The sequence below is a fragment of the Chelonia mydas genome, chromosome 11 (assembly GCF_015237465.2).
Source record: "Chelonia mydas isolate rCheMyd1 chromosome 11, rCheMyd1.pri.v2, whole genome shotgun sequence".
NCBI lineage: Eukaryota > Metazoa > Chordata > Testudines > Cheloniidae > Chelonia > Chelonia mydas.
This window is the reverse complement of record NC_051251.2, coordinates 8,176,220-8,196,024: the sequence shown is the minus strand read 5'-3', so window position 1 is coordinate 8,196,024 and position 19,805 is coordinate 8,176,220. Positions and strand designations below refer to the sequence as shown.

Sequence of the window (19,805 nt, the reverse complement as noted above, 5' to 3'; positions counted from 1 at the left end):
AATCATTTATTAAAAAATCTAAAATGCGACTCTTAAATTTAACATTGATCAACTTTGTATTCAAAAATGGTAAATGAACAATATGCACATATAGCAAATAAAGCAATCACATTATGTTTATTTAAACCCTCATCATAATCCTACCATTTATCATCACTCAGAATGAACTCAGACTGTTAGTTGAACTCAGATTAAAAATATTCAGGGGCAAAGAAAAGAGACCCTATGCATGTTTACTGTGCTATACACATAAATTATAAGTTGAAATCTGAAAACTTTCTGATTTATTCAGCTTTCAGTGTTTTTGCGCACCCCGTCCTTATTTTATAAAAAAGGATCAGGGTCAGTTGTGGCTCCAAATGGGTCTATATTTAACAGAAAAAAAGTGAGAGGAGTTTTCATGAGCTCAGCTGCTCCCGTATGGGAGTTTCTTCTCAGATATAACAGAAGAGACAGGACTCCTAGGGAAGACAGGCTAACTGTAAAGAACAAATCTCTTCTGATATTAAGGACGCCAGTGAGCAACACCAGAGATCTTTAGGGCCAGCCCCTAACCTAGATCAATTTATGATGGTAGGGAGCCATGAGCTGAGTCTGTCCAGCCTGTACCTCTCTTCTAGGGGTTAAGGAAACCCCCGCTCTTGAGAGGGAGGTGAAGGGAAAGGGAAGTATGCTTCAAAAAGGACTGCTCCAGCATGAAAGAAAATAGCATTGGGGCAGACCTACAAGAGCTGGACAGAACGGAAGAGATCAGAACCTGGGGCATCTGGTTACCAGACGGAGGGAAAATCAGTGAGGACTTCTCTCGAATCCACCTTCTCCTATATCCCCCAACTGACCTACTTTCTTTACAAGATACCCAAGCCCTGAACTTTCTATGTTGTCTTAGGGTTTGTCTAGAATAAAGTTTGTGGTCCCATTTTAACCTGAGTTAGTCACAAAACTAGTTTAGGCATATCCTTAGAGGGAACTCCATAGTGTTCTCTCAGAACCTGAATAGGCCTCTCAAACAATCTTTTAAAAAAAAAAAAAAAAAAAAAGGTTGACCCCAACTCTTACATTTTGAAACACCAAGATGGGAGGGGAAAATAAGTACAACCATAATTTAATTGTTTGGGGGGAAATAGTTTTCCAGTGTGAGAGATACCAGGTGAAGACTTGCACCCGCAAGAATAACTCATGGGACAGCTTTATCTAAAGAACAGAATAGAGACAGTTCTTTCTGAAGCATATCAAAGAATACTTATGCCATATTTCAGATTTGTTAAAAAAAATTGAGTCTACTGAATATATCAGCTGTCATGGACATAAGAATTAGATAAGAACTCCAAAAATATTAATCAAATTCTCTGAATACTGAAACAAAATCCCTAAACTCTATTAACATGCAAAAAAAATTAGTTAAGAAAACAGATGCAACTTACTGGGTTATCAGTGGAATCGTCAGCCAGCTGTAAACCGAAGTAATCCCTCTCTGTCAAATCGAGATGTTTGAACACTATATCCAACAAAACTTGTCCCTGATCGTTTTTCTGGAGGAGGAAAAAGTCATATTGTTTAAAATCAAAGCCAACTTTAAACTGACAGACTGCTTCATGCATGCACAAAACCTATAGCTTATTTCAGGTGTGTTCACAAAATTTACATCCAAAAATCCACAAAATTTCTCTCAGTACAATATAATTTTTAAATAAGATACTTCTCTCATTGCCACAAACAGAACTTATTTTTCCTCAATTAAAAATGGCTATATAGGAATTTCTTGTTGCCTTCAGAAACGGAAAGTACAGTAGCTATGCAATTGTTCCATAAAGCTATTCATTTAACAACAAATTTGATGAATAGCAAAACGATTCAAAAAAGTGACAAAATAAAGCAATAAACTAAATTGGTATTTTTAGGACATGACAGAATTTCAGGTAACACTTTTCAGAACATTCCAATGTCATTCTTCAGCCCAAATAAATTTATCTAATATTTCATTTGCAAATCATTCTCTACATCTAAATCAACACAATTACTGAAAAATATTTGCAGAGTTACACCGCATGGATATTTAAAGAGCTGTATGAATTTTTGATTGATGGTGAATATCCTTAAAGATGTCTTCGGAGACAAATTTCACTCTAAAAGAACCTACTGAAGAGAACACAGACTAAGTACTAAACTTTTTAATTAGGGCCAATGACTGGACATTATTTTCATTACAAGGCCTCACTTTTTCTGTAAGAAGATATATAAACCATTGACAGAGTCTTAAAACTGCACCATTCTACTGGTTACTAAATGAAATTATTCAAACACAGTGATCCATTATGACAAGTCTCAGCAAACAGGTTATTATCCTGTACTGTCTTACATTTAAATAAGCACTCTTCCAAGGAAAGTTGTGAACCCGTCCCGCAAATCCTTAGAGATAATTAACATTAATCAGGACAGAATGGTAGAAAAAATTCAAGGACAAATCCCATATTAGTAGTAGGAGGCATTAGAGATGATTGATTAGATAACATAATAATGTTTTCCATTATTCTAGTACCAAGCAAGCTCCACACAGCCTTTTAAATGCTGAAACTTTATCAAATCAGGAAAAACCTACACTAAACTAACAAAATCATTTCCCTCTTTAATACAAGATGGCTGCTGCTCTACTCCCAAATGCCCAAATCCTAACAGTACACTATAATAATGCATTCAAATACTTGCAAATTTAAATGCTTGGCTTGCAATCAATAAATAAAAGGGAGAATAAGGGCTTGTCTACATTGGCACTTCACAGCGCTGCAACGTTCTCGCTCAGGGGTGTGAAAAAACATCCCACTGAACACAACAAGTTTCAGCGCTGTAAAGCACCAGTGTAGACATTGCACTAGCACTGGTAGCTACGCCCCTCATGGAGGTGGGTTTTTTTTAGAGTGCAGGGAGAGCTCTGTGCCGCGACTATACAAGCCACGTAAAAGCGCTGCCACGGTAGCGCTTTAAATGTTGCCAGTGCAGACTAGCCCTAATAGTCCAAAACCAGGAAATATCTTCAAAAAATGTTTTACCCCCCTTCTATGTCTATGCTAGCAGCACTTTATACAGTGGTACAGGGATGTGGTATACTATACCAGCAGAACGTTCCTAGCGTGGACGCAGGTACACCAGCAAAGCTGCACTTTTTATCAGAATACAAAAGCCATTCCCATTCCATGAGTGAAACAAGTTATGCCAGTAAAAGCGCAGTTTTGCAGATAGCTGCATCTACTCTACAGATTTCTGCCAACACAGCTATGTTCATTAGGGATCACACTTCTTTGCCCTCTTGACTGACAGAACTATGCCAGTAGACATTTGTAATGTAGACACAGGGGGAGGAAGAGAAAAAATGAAAAAGAGCAACACATTATGAGTTTGTTCAGATTTGAAAAAGATTTCATCAGAACTCAACTTCTTGTTACTTAGTGGCAAAAAACATACATTTCTCAAGTGATTACGTACTGAAGTTAAATAGCTTCTTAACTATAGCATCCCTTTCACTACAGCAATTTTTTTAAATAAAAAAGAAAAACAAATATTCTCAAGACCTAAATGTGCTTCAGAACTAGATACTTTGGTTCTAAGTAAAAGGAAGCCAGATATCTAGAAAAAGGCATTAGCACAGCATAACCATTAAAAATCACCACAACAAGAACTGAAAAAAGTGAAAGGAAAGTAAGATTCATAAAGCTGACCATCTGATAGGAATAGCCGAAAAATATAAAAGCCAGAAAACAAGTTACTAAAAGCACTTTCAATTTAGGCCCAAAATTGTATTTAATTTTAGAAGTTAGAAAGTATTTTAAAAATCCAACATTGTAGTAAAGAAATTTTTAGAACAGCTTTTTACTTGGAGGCCTAGCATTCTAAGTTTCCCAAAGAACATAATATTAAGCAGCTGAAAAGTCAGTTAAATTTTGCTTCCTCAGCTACAAAACCTAAGCCCAAAAGTGCTCTGACTAGGGAGTGCTCTGACTATGGCTCCATATATTAAGGTTCCTATTGCATAAGCCCTATTTTTTTGTAGCTCCCCTATAGCTTTGTTTAATTTCACTTCATAATTGCCAGGTTTACTTTGAAAACAAAGTCGTTTTTTTCTGAAAAAAGAAGAAGAAAAAACTGGTCTTTTGTTAAATATTAAGAAATCAGGAGGCACATGTAGTTAAACAAGTCAATTAAAAATAATTCTTAACGCAAAGGATTAAAAATGTCACACACACAAGCAAAAGACAACCGATATTAACACAGTGTGCATACATGGTAATTATGCCACACTCTCCTGACTCTGTATACTATTCCTATTTGATAGGACAGAGGGAAAGAGGGAGGGAAGGGCCAGACAGACAGAAAACGCATAAATATAGCAATGTAAATACCGCTGTAGCTACAAACATACTAGAGTATATTTATGTACCAGAGAAGATCAGATCTTGTAAAAGTTTCCAGAAGAAAAAAATCATCCAAGTTACTGTTTCCTGAGAAGGCTTTGTAGCATCAATAATTCAGGTACACAGATTTTTACTGAAATCCAACACACTAAGATTGTATTTTGGACTCAACAGCTAATGAAGATGTCAGTGACATTTTACCAAATCCTAACCTAATTTTCAAATTACATCTTAATTAAGGCCCTACTTGAATCATGGGATGATTGTCAAAAAACTGTAGCTCAGTTGCGGACAAGCCATGGAAAATCATGGAAAAGTAATAATGGACCTTATTATTTGCAGTAATAAGGTCCACTATTACTTTTCCATGCTTTTCCACTGTCCGCAGCCCAGGGCTGAGAGCGGCAGCTCACGCTCTCAGCAGCCCGAGGCTGAGCGCAGTAACCTGGAGATGAGCACAGACGGGGCTCCCGCTACTGGCTGCTCAGGGCTGAGAGCGGCAGCTCACGCTCTCAGCAGCCCGAGGCTGAGAGCCGCTGCTCAGGGCTGAGAGTGGGGCTCCCTCTACTGGCAACCTGGGGCTGAGAGCAGTGCTCACGCTGGGGCTCCCACTGTCAAAATTGCAGTGGAAGCCTAATATTATGGAATCCACAATTTCCTATCACAAATTAAAAATACTAAGATTAAGGCCTTACTTAATGTTCTTCACATATTTCTCAAGACAACTGTAGATTAGAATTCATATTTTTAGAGCCAATGATAGCAACTGTCACAAAAAGTAGGTTTGGCCCATGAGTTAATAATGATGCTTCCTAAAGGTGCAAAGTTTACTTCTGCTGTTTGACTGAAGATATATTCTGTAAATGGATTTGGTAATAGACAGAATGTAAACCTAAGAGTTGATATTGTTCTTTGACTTAGAGAAAGCTCAAAAATTAATTTTGTGAGCATATCACCTACATAATGTATATTAAAAGCTCAGAACTTGTTGGTTAGGTTCAAATTATTAGTACAGAGTGTTGTGTTTTTCCAATGTTAGGTGCTAAGTGATGAACCGAGGGAGGATTTTGACTCTGTATGCACTCTTGAAGGTAGAGCAGTATGAGTAAAAAAATAAGGTTTTTCTGTATTAGGGGCAGTAAATTAACATAATAAATCACGGGAAAGTTGTAATATGAAGCAGTGGGAACTTCTGGGCAGCAATTACTGTAAACACAATGCCTTGAACTTAGTAAGAGAGAAAGATAAATATGTGGCAGAACCAGATCTCCATTTAACCATGTCTTAAATATTTTGTATAGTAACCTTGAAGTTTGCCAGGCCAGATGAAGCTGAAGATCTTTCGGTAAAAGGTCTGAACTGGAATTTTCAATAGTATCACACTCAATGGTTACATTATACACGTAGCATTCATTTTTTAGGATTCTGATGTGACCCTAGCCACTCATAGCTAGAGATTCCCAAGATATGAGGTCTGTAGAATTAAAATAATAATAATAATAATAAATAATAATAATAAATAATAAACATACTGAGCTAACATTGATAGAAGGGAGTTTGTCAGAAACAAGTTGCATCCCTAGGCATGCAATCTGTATTGAATTTTAATATATTTGAAAATGGGGAATAGTACAATAGTCTATTCTATTTTATACTCTGAACCCTCAGCAATGCTGACAGACCTTCAACACTTGAACCACAAGAGTAACTATATCAGCAGATAGCAGGAGAAGGCTGTTATTCCAGAGAACAGATGTGCCGCAGGGTATACGTGGGAGAAGAGCCCTGCCTGGTCTGCCCCCAACCTCTCTCGCTCCCTTCTATCCTGGGAACTGGGAAAGCTCTTGACCCATGTGATGACCTTGGGGTGGAGAGAGGCCACTGGGACAGTGTGTTGGTTTCAAAAGGGTACACGGTGGGAGTCTAGCCTGCTATGTCTGCTTAGGAACTTCTCATACAGTCTCAATACAGCATGCTGCTTCTGCTGTGGAGGCAGCGTCAGCTCTTCCTTAGAATGCTCGAGATTAATTATTCTTTTGGCATCCCACCAAAATTTTCCTGAGAAACACCAGGGAGATAGCAATTTTAATAGTTTCTACCTCAGCAAAAGCTCAACAGAATTTCATGGGTCAAAGAAATACAATTCTGTAGCCTGAGGCTGTTACCGCTACAAAATCCCAGAAGCCTGCGGCAAATAATTTCACATTTTATTTTCCATTAAGCTTTTTGTTTGTTAGTTCATTTATTCTAAATGTACGTTGTAGGGGATGTATGGGGGATACTAGGGAGGGGTAGTACCTCTGCTGGAGGAACATGTCGTGTTCCTCAGTGAATAAATCATCTGCTTTGGTCTTCACCTACACTCAGCTCTCACCTGTGGCTCCAAGTAGCTGTTTGCATACGACAGCAGCCACACCCCGGTAAACCAATTCGACAAGCAGGCTAAATCAGGTGAGGGTAGCCGATGGGTGCGAGATAGGGAAACTGCCTTTCTTTAGCATGCAAAGACTGTTCCGGTGGACTGGGCGGAGGAAATCAATTTGTGATTAAATGGCCATGAAAGCAGTTCAGCAACGTGCTGTGGGGTGTGGAGAGCATGACAAGGCACTGAAGATGTCCTGGTCACCCACTGCAGCTAAGGAAGTCCCCAGCCATAATGATTCTTCATGCTGCTGGAATCTGGCTTCTGCAGCAGAAAGAGTAGGACTGCCCCTGTGCAACAGCCTTCTCACTCAAAAATTTCCTGCACAGGTTTTCTCGCAACTCTCATTCCATTAATATCATATCATTAATCCAAGTCCTGCGGCGACTGGGCATGGCAAAGTGACAAGTGGAGATGACCACTGGCAGTGGTAACCACAATCCTGCATGTAGGCGGCCTTGGGACTAGTGGCCGTTGGGGCAGCGGAGAAGTTCGGCAGCATCCTAGGCGACTGAGCAGCCCTTTTTAGGGTAGCACTGCTCACCCCTTTTAAGGGAAGGGGCTAGAAAAGGTGCCCAAAATATTGCCTGCCCCATAACATCTGGCCAGACTACCACAACTGGCAGATCATCCTACAGCACTCAAAAAACAATAAAGAAGAAAAAACTCATTCTAGGAGCATGGAATGTCTGCACCCTTATTGTCGGAGGCGATGCACAAAGGCCTGAGAGAATACCAGCTCTTGTTTTCAGAGAACTTGCCCGCTATGATATTGATATTGCAGCACTGAGTGAGACTAGACTGGCCGGAGAAGCTTCCATCAGTGAGCTAGGAGGCGATTACACTCTTTTGGAAAGGAAAAGCAGAGGATGAAGACAGGATCCATGGAGTTGGACTTGCAATAAAAACATCTCTTCGGAAACAACTCCCTGACCTCCCTGTTGGCCTGAGTGGACGGCTCATGGAACTTCGATTTCCCCCTGAATCCTTTACGGCACGTCACTATCATCAGTGCCTATGCACCTGTACTGACCACCACAGAAGAAAGCAAGAAGCAATTCTACTCTGACCTGGACTCCATCATCAGGTCAACCCCTGCATATGACAAGCTCATCCTGCTGGGAGACTTTAACGATAGAGTTGGTAGAGACAGCTGTGCCTGGAGAGAGATGATAGGATGACAGAGAATGAGAAAGATGAACAGCAACAGACTGCTCCTCTTGGGTTAATATGCAGAACATAGTCTGCTCATTACTAACACCATCTTTAGGCAAAATTATAAATATAAAACGACATGGATGCACTCACGGTCTAAACAATGGTCCTGATGGACTATGTTATCACCCGCCAACGAGACATCCGCGATGTCAGAATTTCCAAAACCATGTGTGGTGCAGAATGCCGGACAGACCACAGATTGGTAAGAGCAGTGCTGAACCTGCATATAGTCCCTTCACAGTGCAAGCGCCCCCAACTTAATAGAATAGCCTTCAACATAGCAAAGCTCAAGCATAACTATCAGCTGCCATTTCAGTAGTCACTTGATAAGCTTTTTTCATGCCCACCAATCACTGGCAACCCAACAGAAAAAGGGAACCAGTTCAAACGTGATTATTGACACAGGTAAATCAGTGCTGGGGCCAAAGGAAAGGGTACATCAGGACTGGTTCAATGATAACTCCTAAGTGACAAGTAAAAAGCATTTGTTGAATGGCGGAATGAACTCACTTCCATCTCAAAGAAAGATAAGTTTCAGAGCAGCAGCCATGTTAGTCTGTATCCGCAAAAAGAAAAGGAGTACTTGTGGTACCTTAGAGACTAACAAATTTATCTGAGCATAAGCAAGGCCCAGTCTGAACTGAGGAGAATGCAGGAAGAGTGGTGCAGAAGTTTAGCATTATGCAGGTACAAACAACACAAAGATGTTCTTTGACTCTCTCAAAGCAGTCTATGGGCCATCTAAATCTGGCACAGCCCCCTTGAAGTCAGCAGATGGCACAATCCTCATCAAAAACAAGGAGGGAATCGTACAGAGATGGGCTGAACACTTCAATAGTAATAGACCATCCGCAGTTGATCGGCATGTCCTTGATCATTTACCTGAAAAAACAATCAAAGAGGATCTCGACCTCCCTCCATCAGTTGAGGGAGTTATGAAAGTCATCGAACAACTGAACACTGGCAAAGCTTCCAGAAAGGATGGTATTCCAGCAGAACTGTATAAAGTAGCAGGCCCCAAGGCCATTAAGGCGTTTCATGACATCTTGAGTAGCATTTGGGTGGAAGAAGAAATGCCACAAGACTTCAAAGATGCTATTATTGTATCACTGTTCAAAAACAAAGGCAGCAAAGCTGACTGTGGAAACTACAGAGGCATTGCTCTCCTCTGCACAGCAGGGAAAACACTAGCTCGCATTCTATTGAACAGACTCATTGCAAACATATCTGAGGAGAATCTGACAGAAGCAAGGTGTGTTTCAGATCAGGTCGTAGTACTATGGACATGATCTTTGTTGTAAGGCAGGTCCAGGAAAAAATTTTAAGGCAGAACATGGACCTGTATGCAGTTTTCATTAATTTGACCAAAGCTTTTGATATGGTCAACAGAGAGGGTCTATGGGCTATTCTGCATAAACTGCGCTGTCTAAGAAAGTTCATACAAATCATCCATCTGTTCCATGACCACATGACAGTGCAAGTGCTCGCCAGTGGTGACTTTTCTGACGCAGTCGAAATCTCAAATGGAGTGAAGCAAGGCTACATACTTGCTCCAGTGCTGTTCAGCTTGTTCTTTGCCTGTGTCCTCACCCATACCACAATGGACTTGCATCCACTACTCACTTGATGGCTCCCTCTTTGATCTTCAAAAACTCAACATTAAGAGCAAGATACTGGAGAGACTTCTCTTCGAGGAACTTTTTGTAAATGACTGTGCCTTGATGGCTCATAGATATGATGATCTTCAAGTCATCGATAGATTTTCTGAAGCATCAGTCTCGGGAAGACAGAGTTCTTGTTCCAACTAAGACCTCATTCCAATGCCCCAGTGCCAGCCATCCTCATCCAAGGTACACAGCTGAAAAATGTGGATCAGTTCAAGTATTTGGGCAGTACCATCTCAAATAACGGTTTCCTTGACAAGGAAATTTCCTCCAGAATTAATAAAGCCAGCCAGGTGCCTTGGCCGACTGAAAAAAAAACCAACACAACATTAGTCTCTCCACCAAATTGAAGATCTATAGTGCAGTGGTTCTAACATCTCTCCTGTATGGATCTGAGACATGGATTCTTTATAGACTTCACATTAAACAGCTTGAGCAATTTCACATGTGCTCTTTCCACTCAATAATGAGCATTTGGGACAAAGTGTCCATTATTAAGGTCCTTGAAAGAGCAAACACAACCACTAATGAGGAAATGTTACTGAGAGCACAACTTAGGTGGTCCAGACATGTCATCAGAATGGAAGACGACAATCTCCCAAAACAGATCTTGTATGGGGAGCTGAGTGAGTCAGGGGAAAAGAAAGAAGGGTTGTCCATATAAGCGCTTCAAAGATAATCTGAAGAGCAGTGTCCAGTGGGCTGGCATCAATCCCAAAGAATTTGAGCAAATGGCTCAGAATAGGACTCACTGGTGGTCTTTGATAAGATCAGCATGTAACAGGTTTGAGCAGGATCAACAAATTCATTGTCTCCAAGCTGCATGTGAAAGGGGCCACAGAACTGCATCATCAAATATCAGAAATACAGACTTCCCATGCCCCCAGTGTGGCCAACTCTGTGCATCAGGGTTCGGACTTCGGGGTCATATGCATAGCCATAGATGAGAACTGCAACAATATCATCGTCATCGTCAGTGATGGACTACCAACAACAAATGTATATGTTAATACAGTGGAGCGTTATTGAAAGTAGTGTAAGTTGGAGGTTTCAAGTGGTAAAGTCTAAAAAATCATCTTAAAGAATATGGAAATCAAGCCAGGTGCCTCTTAAAACAGTTGTATATTTTGCGTAACTAGGTTTCTCAGAAAAGTCACAAAATAAGCTGCATATTGGGGTGGAGTTAACATTGTCTTTATAGAGAAGTCCTGTGAACAGGATGTTTACAGATACGTGCAAGTGAAATGAATGTCAACTCTAAATACAATATGATGACTTAACAGCTTTGCACAGATTTCTGAATTGTATTGGCATGCCTCCCACAGATATTTTCACTAAGAGGAATTACTCTAGTAATTCGGAAGAAAAAACTGAAACTCAGTTTTTTGAAAATTACAAGCATCCATTCTCTGGATTATCTCCTCCTTCTAGATTTTGCCTTCATCCAGGGGTTAAATGTCCCCTCTGTACATATCTCCTTTATTACCCATGCCATAGTGAGATCAGGCTTTTTGAAGTGTTCCCCCATCTGAAAGATACTGGAGAGGTACAGTGAGGGCATCTTTCCCTGGTCAAGGGAAAAACACATTCCCTTCTTCTGTTTGAAGGCTGAGCTTGCTTTTCTTTAAGCGTAAAACTGCTGAACCTAACATATATAGGGACTTGCGTGAATGCGGAAGTTGAACCAGTTTGATTTAAATCATTTTTAAACCAATATAAACAGGCGCAACCAATGTAGACACTTATTCTGGCACAAGGGTGGCTTACATTGGTTTAGCTTACACAGATTCTTAACTGATTTAAGATAAACTGAAGTAAGTGTTCACACAGCCTTTTGTACCAGTTTAACTAGATAAGTTAAAATAAAATCACGCATTCAGTTACACTGTGCAACTTGTGTGTGTGTATAAGCCCACATGCATGTGTAAATACATACACCTATTTAAAAAAATATGTATGTGGAATGACATCAAAATACTCAATAGTTCTGACGACAACTGCTTCCTGGGCAGAGGTGTACCCACTGGATGGGTTATTTAATATTCTCATTTCAAAACCGCACACACATGATACCACCAGGATTGGAGCCTTGCTGTTCTAGGTGCTATACAAAAAATGCAAAAGATATCATAAAATCTTGTCCCAAAGAACAAGGTAAGAATGATCAAATCTATATTCTCCCCAATTGATGCTCTAACTGTACCATAAACTCAACATTACATTTGCCATTCCTCACACATTTCTTTGCCTCTCTCCCCCTCCTTCTCTCTTTGCAAATTTGTTCCTGATTTTGCCTTTCTCTAACTCATGCCTTCCTTCTGCACTGACTCTGCTGACAAATGGGTTACCATTATACTGAGCAACAGCAGCATTTAAAGTGCACAAACATATGAACTAAATTAGTTTAAAAGCCTCCTTGCTCAACTACTGACATACCATGGGTCCCTAAATAACTTTAACCTTCATCTCTACAATAAGTATACAATCATCTCACTTTTTTCACAGGTTGATTCCAAGGCCAGAAGGGCCCTTTGTGATCATCTCGTCTGACCTCCTGTATAACACAGGCCACAGAACTTCCCCAAAATAATTCTACAGCATATCTTTTAGAAAAAATATCCAATCTTGATTTAAAAATAGTCAGTGATGGAGAATCCATCATGAGCCTTGGTAAATTTTTCCAGTGGTTAATTTCTCTCACCATTAAAAATTTACACCTCATTTCCAGTATGAATTTGTCTATTTGTTTTTATTATAGAGTGATCTGAGGTGTCAGCTAAAAGCACTATAGAAGCGTAAAGTACTTTTAGGCAATAATTGTGGTTAAATCATGATGTTTACTTCTGCCTTCTTGGTAAATTCTGTTCCTGTTATTGTTGGTTACTCTACTAATGCTCCCAACGCCCCCATTGTTTATTTGTTTCATCCACTTGTTGCATCCTGTTTGATATGTAAACTGTGAGCTCTTTGGGGAGGAACAGTCTTCTTTATTATTGTCAGTGCAGCAGAATGGGGCCCTAATACTTGACTGGGGATCCTGAATGCTATCATAATAAAAGCCTTGTCCTTGATTATTCATATTATTGTATATACTTCCGTAATATGTCCCTTTTTGTGGACTGAAGGCTGTACATTAAACAGAAGAGTTATTGCTTCCTCTGATAAGCACACAAGAAACATGACATGCCAGATTTATTCCAGAATGACTCTTTATGTAAGTGATAGGCGTTTTATTATTCAGAACTAGAGAAAAATATTGCATTTTATTATATCCTTGAATGTCTGCACTTGCTGCTTCTCTTCTTGCGCCACACTGCACTGAACCTTCTCTACTGCTAAATAAATCCTTCCCCACATCTATCAGTATCTCTTTCATCTTACTCCTCTCCCAGGTTTTTGTCTTAGGCCTGGTCTACACTTAAAATTTAGCTCGACATAGCTACATCACACACAGATGTGAAAAATTCACACTGGAGCGCCAGAACTATGCTGACCTAACCCTCTCTGTAGACGCAGTTAGGTTGATGGAGGAATGCTTCTGTCAACTTAGCTACCGACGCTTGGGGAGGCGGATTACTTAAAACAATTGGAAAAAAATATTTCCACTCTGTAGGAAGCATCTACACTACAGCTCTCCAGTGCCGTAATTGTGCCGCTGTAACACCTGTAGTGTAGACAAGCCCTGAGCCACTCACTTGAACTCATTCCCACATTCTCAACTTTTTTCCTTTCACACCATCCTGTAGCACTTGCCTTCCACATATTTTACGTAAAGCTCCCTCTCTACTTATCTTGTAAAATAAATTCTAAAGATCAACAAGTCCATGAAGCACTACAACTATAGTGGCCACACAGTATATTTCTGCATTGGTTCTGTATTTTATGGTTTGTAAAGTACGTTCTTGAACAGTTAGAGCCTGTCCCCTGAGGAGTTCTTAGTTTGTTTTCCACAACTCCCCTGTGGTAACACAGTATTCACACTATATAGTTAACAGTGCAATACATCTCTTGATAACTTATCCTTACAGCCTAATGATCACTACACTTAGATCCAAAAAGCGTTAACTGCCCAAATCAGGCATGTATTATGCAAACACAATCACCACCACATAAAGACTGACTAAGTTCTTTTAGGCATATTACAACCAAGATAGGTAGGTAATGTTATAATTAGATCTAGTTGGCACGCCCACAAACTTTTTGACATTCAATATACCTGCAGCCAAGTGGTGCTCAAAAAACTGTGAAATCTTATTTTTGAGGGGAAAACGAAAACAATCGTTTCCCATTTCATCCTTACAGAATATCTCACCAATAAATACAAAAGATAGGTCTATAGCAAATAGCTTGTGATCTATGTAACTGATTACCACAAGCAGCAATCACTAAAAGTCAAACTCCACAGCAATAAATTGCATTTATTTTCATAGATATGGTGTACATTGGCTCTACTGCAGTCACCAGGACTTGTTGCTTTCATTGTCAGAAATTTTGCTGTAATAGATTTATTGTCAGAGCGCAAACAAATGCATTAAGCTCTGCAGGACACAAAAGGCCTGATTCCATTTTCGCACTTCCAACATTTCATTTATAATGTTATAAAAATGGATAAGTATTATTCCATAATTAACGAACTCACAACATACCATGCAATACATCCTCATTTATGTATTTCATTGCAAACGTCAATCCATATTTTAATATGGGACCATTTCCAGTTGGTAGCTTGAAAAAAATTATTTAGCTTTGTTACTAGACTCTTGACATGTCTTCTATTGCACTGTTTTGCAACACTAGTGAAAATGGTGACAGATTTATCAATTCCTAGAATATTTTCTGTTTCGCATGCATCTCTATGATAGCTATATTATGCTCTCCTTGAAGAAATGTTTCAGAGTAGCAGCCGTGTTAGTCTGTAACCGCAAAAAGAAAAGGAGTACTTGTGGCACCTTAGAGACTAACATTTATTTGAGCATAAGCTTTCATGAGCTACAGCTCACTTCATCGGATGAATGCAGTGGAGAATACAGTGGGGAGATTTATATACACAGAGAACATGAAACAATGGGTGTTACCATACACACTGTAGCGAGAGTGATCAGGTAAGGTGAGCTATTTCCAGCAGGAGAGCGGGGGGGGGGGGAGGGGGGGGGACCTTTTGCAGTGATAATCAAGGTGGGCCATTTCCAGCAGCTGACAAGAACGTCTGAGGAACGGGGGGGTCGGGGAGGTGGCATGGCGAAATAGTTTTACTTTGTGTAATGATACATTCACTCCCAGTCTTTATTCAAGCCTAAGTTAACTGTATCCAGTTTGCAAATTAATTCCAATTCAGCAGTCTCTCGTTGGAGTCTGTTTTAAAAGTCTTTTTATTGAAGAATTGCCACTTTTAGGTCTGTAATCGAGTGACCAAAGAGATTGAAGTGTTCTCCGACTGGTTTTTGAATGTTATAATTCTTGACGTCTGATTTGTGTCCATTTATTCTTTTACATAGAGACTGTCCAGTTTGGCCAATGTACATGGCAGAGGGGCAGTGCTGTTGTTTCATGTTCTCTGTGTATATACATCTCCCCACTGTATTTTCCACAGCATGCATCCGATGAAGTGAGCTGTAGCTCACGAAAGCTTATGCTCAAATAAATTTGTTAGTCTCTAAGGTGCCACAAGTACTCCTTTTCTTCGTGAAGAAATGGTATCTGAAAGACTACAATAGATACTATGCATTCAGAGATATGACTAACTGCATTCTGTATTTTTATTTATGTCATTGCTAAATTATCAGAAGTCTATAAGTTTATTTAATACATATTTACACTTACACTACCATTAACCCAGCTTCCTTACTTCAGAACCATCATCAAGTCCTGACCAACTTCTCATCTCCACACCAGCAAGTGATCCAGTTCAGACTACCACCTTCACTCTGACAGGTTTCAGAGTAACAGCCGTGTTAGTCTGTATTCGCAAAAAGAAAAGGAGTACTTGTGGCACCTTATCTAGATAAGCTATTACCAGCAGGAGAGTGGGTTTGTGTGTGTGTGTGTTGGGGGGTGTGTGAGAAAACCTGGATTTGTGCTGGAAATGGCCCAACTTGATTATCATACACATTGTAAGGAGAGTGAGCACTTTAGATAAGCTATTACCAGCAGGAGAGTGGGGTGGGAGGAGGTATTTTTTCATGCTTTGTGTGTATATAAAAAGATCTTCTACACTTTCCACAGTATGCATCCGATGAAGTGAGCTGTAGTTCATGAAAGCTTATGCTCAAATAAACTGGTTAGTCTCTAAGGTGCCACAAGTACTCCTTTTCTTTTCACCTTCACTCTGTTTATACCAATAAGTGGAGTCTCAGCTGTCCATCATGACCACATTCATTAGGTGACTGATGATTTTATATATCCTATCCCCACATCCTGGGTGTGACACTGCACCCCATATTCTTCACAGTGATATTATATGATATGATTATGTCATAATTATTATGCATTTTATGCAAGACTGGCCATGTGAGATGTCACTGAAAAGGTTATGATTTGCTGAATATGATGATAGTATTTCTATGCATGTGTCATTTTTGTTTCTGAAGTTACGAATATTGACTATGTATTTATTTCAACTGTAGTTTCACCTGGCTAACACCCACTAGATAAGATGTTTTCAGTCTAGATAGCGGGTGAGGAATGGCCTATAAAGGGCAATGGGCCACTAGGAAAAAACAACAGGCCTGAGGAGAAGTTTCTCCCCCACCCTGGGGAGCCCTCCTGAGAACTACAGACAACCTCTGAGTAATGGCTGTTATGACTGCAAGGACATGTGACGAGACCACATGCGTCTAGACTCCATCTTGGGATGTCAGCATTTTTCCCCACAGACTGGTCTGGGAACCAAGCTTTGGGAACGAAGGGTTCCCGCCATATGCAAAAGCTATAAATACAGGAGTGACTTCATCTGGGGTCTTCACTCCCCACCCGAGAAGACTCCTAGAAACACAGGAGGAACAAAGACAGAACTGGAGGATGTACTGGACCCAGGCTAAAGGGATTTTTAGCCTGTAAATGAAACACCTGGAGATTCCAAGCTGTAAAGCAAGTGCAGCTTGTCCCTTAAGAATCTGCAGCCTACCTGTATCATCTCTTAGGATGAGAATCTGCTATTCATATCCAATCTATTTAGTATATTAAGTTTAATTTGTGTTTTTTGTTTATTTGCTAGGTAATCTGCTTAGATCTGTTTCCTATCACTTAAAATCTATCTTTTGTGGTTAATAAACTTGTTTCTGCTTTATCTAAACCAGTGTGTGCGAATCATAACTTGGGGCAAAAGGCTGTTGCATATTCCTCTCCACATTGAAGGGGAAGGCAAATTTTATGAGCTTATGCTATACAGTTCCCTGTGCAGCGCAAAAAGGTATAATTTTGGGTTTATACTCCTGAGGCGGTGTGTGCCTGAGGAGCCAGGAGCAGCCTTCCAGTGCAAGGGCTGGTCAGAGGGCCTGCTTGTAACTGCAGCTGGGCATGCCCCTACCTGTATGTACGCTGGTGTAAGTGCAGGCTGGAGGGCTTTGCAGTTTGTCAAAGCAGTACTGTGTGAGAGGGAGCCCAGGCTGGCGGGTCGAGGGCTCAGTTGTACCCCAGTTCCAGATAGTACCCCGGAGGGAACCTGTCACACTGGGAAATACATGTCTTTCTTCTGTTGTGTTGCTCCTGTGGCTGTTTTATATTCCCTGACCAAAAAATACATTAAATGAAAATAAGTAGCTGATGTAATTTTAAACTTAAGGTTAAAACACATTACAGGGATATCAGCCCAAGCATTATACATCAAGGAAATTCAGAGTTGAAGTTACACTTAAAATAACAAACATGCTAAAAGAAGGAATACACAGTTAAGACATCCACACAACCTAAATTTTCCCATGTAGAATCATCATGCAATCCACCATACAATTATGATTAAGGCATTTAGTGTTTCTGGTCTCAGACCAGATTAAACTGATTTTAAGCTTATTTTATATTTTTTCCCTTGCAGCATCACTACATGGCAAAGTTAAGGATGTTTTGATGTCTTACTTCTGAATTTCTTATCTTAACATGTTTGGATTTCTTTTAAGTGTAAACTTAACTCTGTATTTGCTGGATTTATAATAATGCTTAGTTTGGGGATGACTACAATATCCCTGTAACTTTTTTCATCCTGAATTCCTGATGCCTAGCCTCAACCGTATTTCCATTTTAACATTTCCCCCCCCCCGGGAATTCTCTTCGTTAGTTAAAAATTATTCAAAATGTCCTAAGCAAACCCTGAACAGGCAACCAAAGAGAATGCTACCATGAGATATTATTAAATGATTTGGAGATATGTAATATCAATTTTTCCATTGGAACTTTTAAAGACAGATTCACTAGTACACCAAAGCAGTGCACAGCAATCATCGCAAAATGGTGAATCCGGCCCTCAATTTGCAATTGACCTATTGGTTTAGAGGACTGCATTACTGAGACCAGCGATACGTGAAGGTGGTCAGGGAAACCTCAGGTCCCATATTATTGAGAACAGCAATATGTGAAGAGTGTCAGGGAGAGTTAAGTCCCAAAAAAGTGATTTAAAGGACTCTGCCTGCACTCTTGTGTCACCTGCCCTGGCACTACTGCCCCAGCACTGTAGCCTCAGTGCACTGCAGAGGCAAGGCAGCAATGCCACGGGAAGACTTTGGAAACAATGATGCCCAAACTAGCATGCAGCCATGGAATCTTTAAAGAGTAGTAACAGCCAGGCCAAGTAACCTCCCAATGAGAACTCTTCATATCACTGAGACATTACAACCAATAAAATTACTGCATGTAAATTAGCTGTAGAGAGACAGTAGTGACTGGTTGAGTTTCCTCTGCTGTAACAACAGCATGCCTCATTTAAGACCTACCAGAGCTATTGATATGAGCCTGACTGTAGCCTATACAATCATAACAATTAGATGCAACAATCACTAAAAATGTAATTACAACCTGATTTCTCCAAATACAGACAATACCCAATATTTTAATTAATTTTAAACCACATGGAATGTTTGAAGTCTTTGTATTATTCTGTTGCTAAGATCAGATGGGACAAAGAAAAGACAAAACAGATAAGATTCTAAATTTCTTAAATGATCCAATTTAATTTTAATGTTTTAAGTAACTATCAGATTTACTTGTAAATTCCCAGAAAATTAAATCTGTCCTCAGAGAGTAAGTGCTGTAAATTTGGGGACAATATGCTGTGAGGTAAAATCCCTGCTATAAGTACCAAGTGGTGTCAGCCTTAACTACGGTGTCACAACCAGCTACTTCATAATAAACACTACGCATATCCAATGAAAACCTGCAAACAGCATTTCCACATAATGCCAGCAGCAGATTTAAACAGCCTATGCTAGCATTCACAATAAGGGTTTGTTTCACATTATATCCTGCACCTTGGAGAGACCATTGCTACATACCAGCATTCTATAAGCAGACTTCAGTAGCTAGAAAGGATGCAACTCAGCACTCAATGAAAATTACAAGTCAGGTTTGTGCCACACTAACTTCTGCTTGCATTCCTAGTGATTCTCACTTATCTTATGTGAAATTTTATTTATTACATATATAACTCAGACTGACTATCCTATCTTCAGACATGTTTGCTTACAACTGAGCATGTTATCAATTGTATTATTCATTATGTTAATATAGTGAAGCTTTCATGTTACAAGTTTTTGAAAATCCTTTGAATACTGTATGGCTAAAAAAATTAATCTGAAAAGTCACTGATCATAGAAGGTAATAAACAACAAAACCACATCAAAATGTTTTGAATTGATTAGGCTTGGAGCCAGTTAAGTGGTTCATGGAATTCAGTATCACACAGTAATGTGAACAATAATGAGGCTGAAGACCTAACATAATCAAGAGGAAATATGGTGTACAGAGTAGCACAATATGAAAATCTATCTGTACTACCTGAAAGTTTCCTTTCTTCAATTAATAAGGTTCACGGTGCTATTACAATGGGTACTTCACTTCAGCCTGCTTAGAGCTTAGAAGCAGAACCAGACTTGTCAGTTACTGGCAGGC

At 39.7% G+C, this 19,805-nt stretch overlaps 1 protein-coding gene across 9 annotated transcripts in view; it reads right to left on the bottom strand.

The window, feature by feature from the left end:
• PTPN4 (protein tyrosine phosphatase non-receptor type 4) overlaps window positions 1–19,805 on the bottom strand; it is a 227,403-nt gene that overhangs the window by 150,576 nt on the left and 57,022 nt on the right. For 8 of the 9 annotated variants that reach the window (XM_037912711.2, XM_037912716.2, XM_037912710.2 and 5 more), the window contains one exon: window positions 1,425–1,532. In XM_037912711.2, coding sequence (XP_037768639.1) covers window positions 1,425–1,532 — 108 coding nt within the window. Of the gene's footprint in view, window positions 1–1,424; window positions 1,533–19,805 lie in introns of those variants that run through there. The other variant, XM_027823731.3, reaches the window with a different exon arrangement.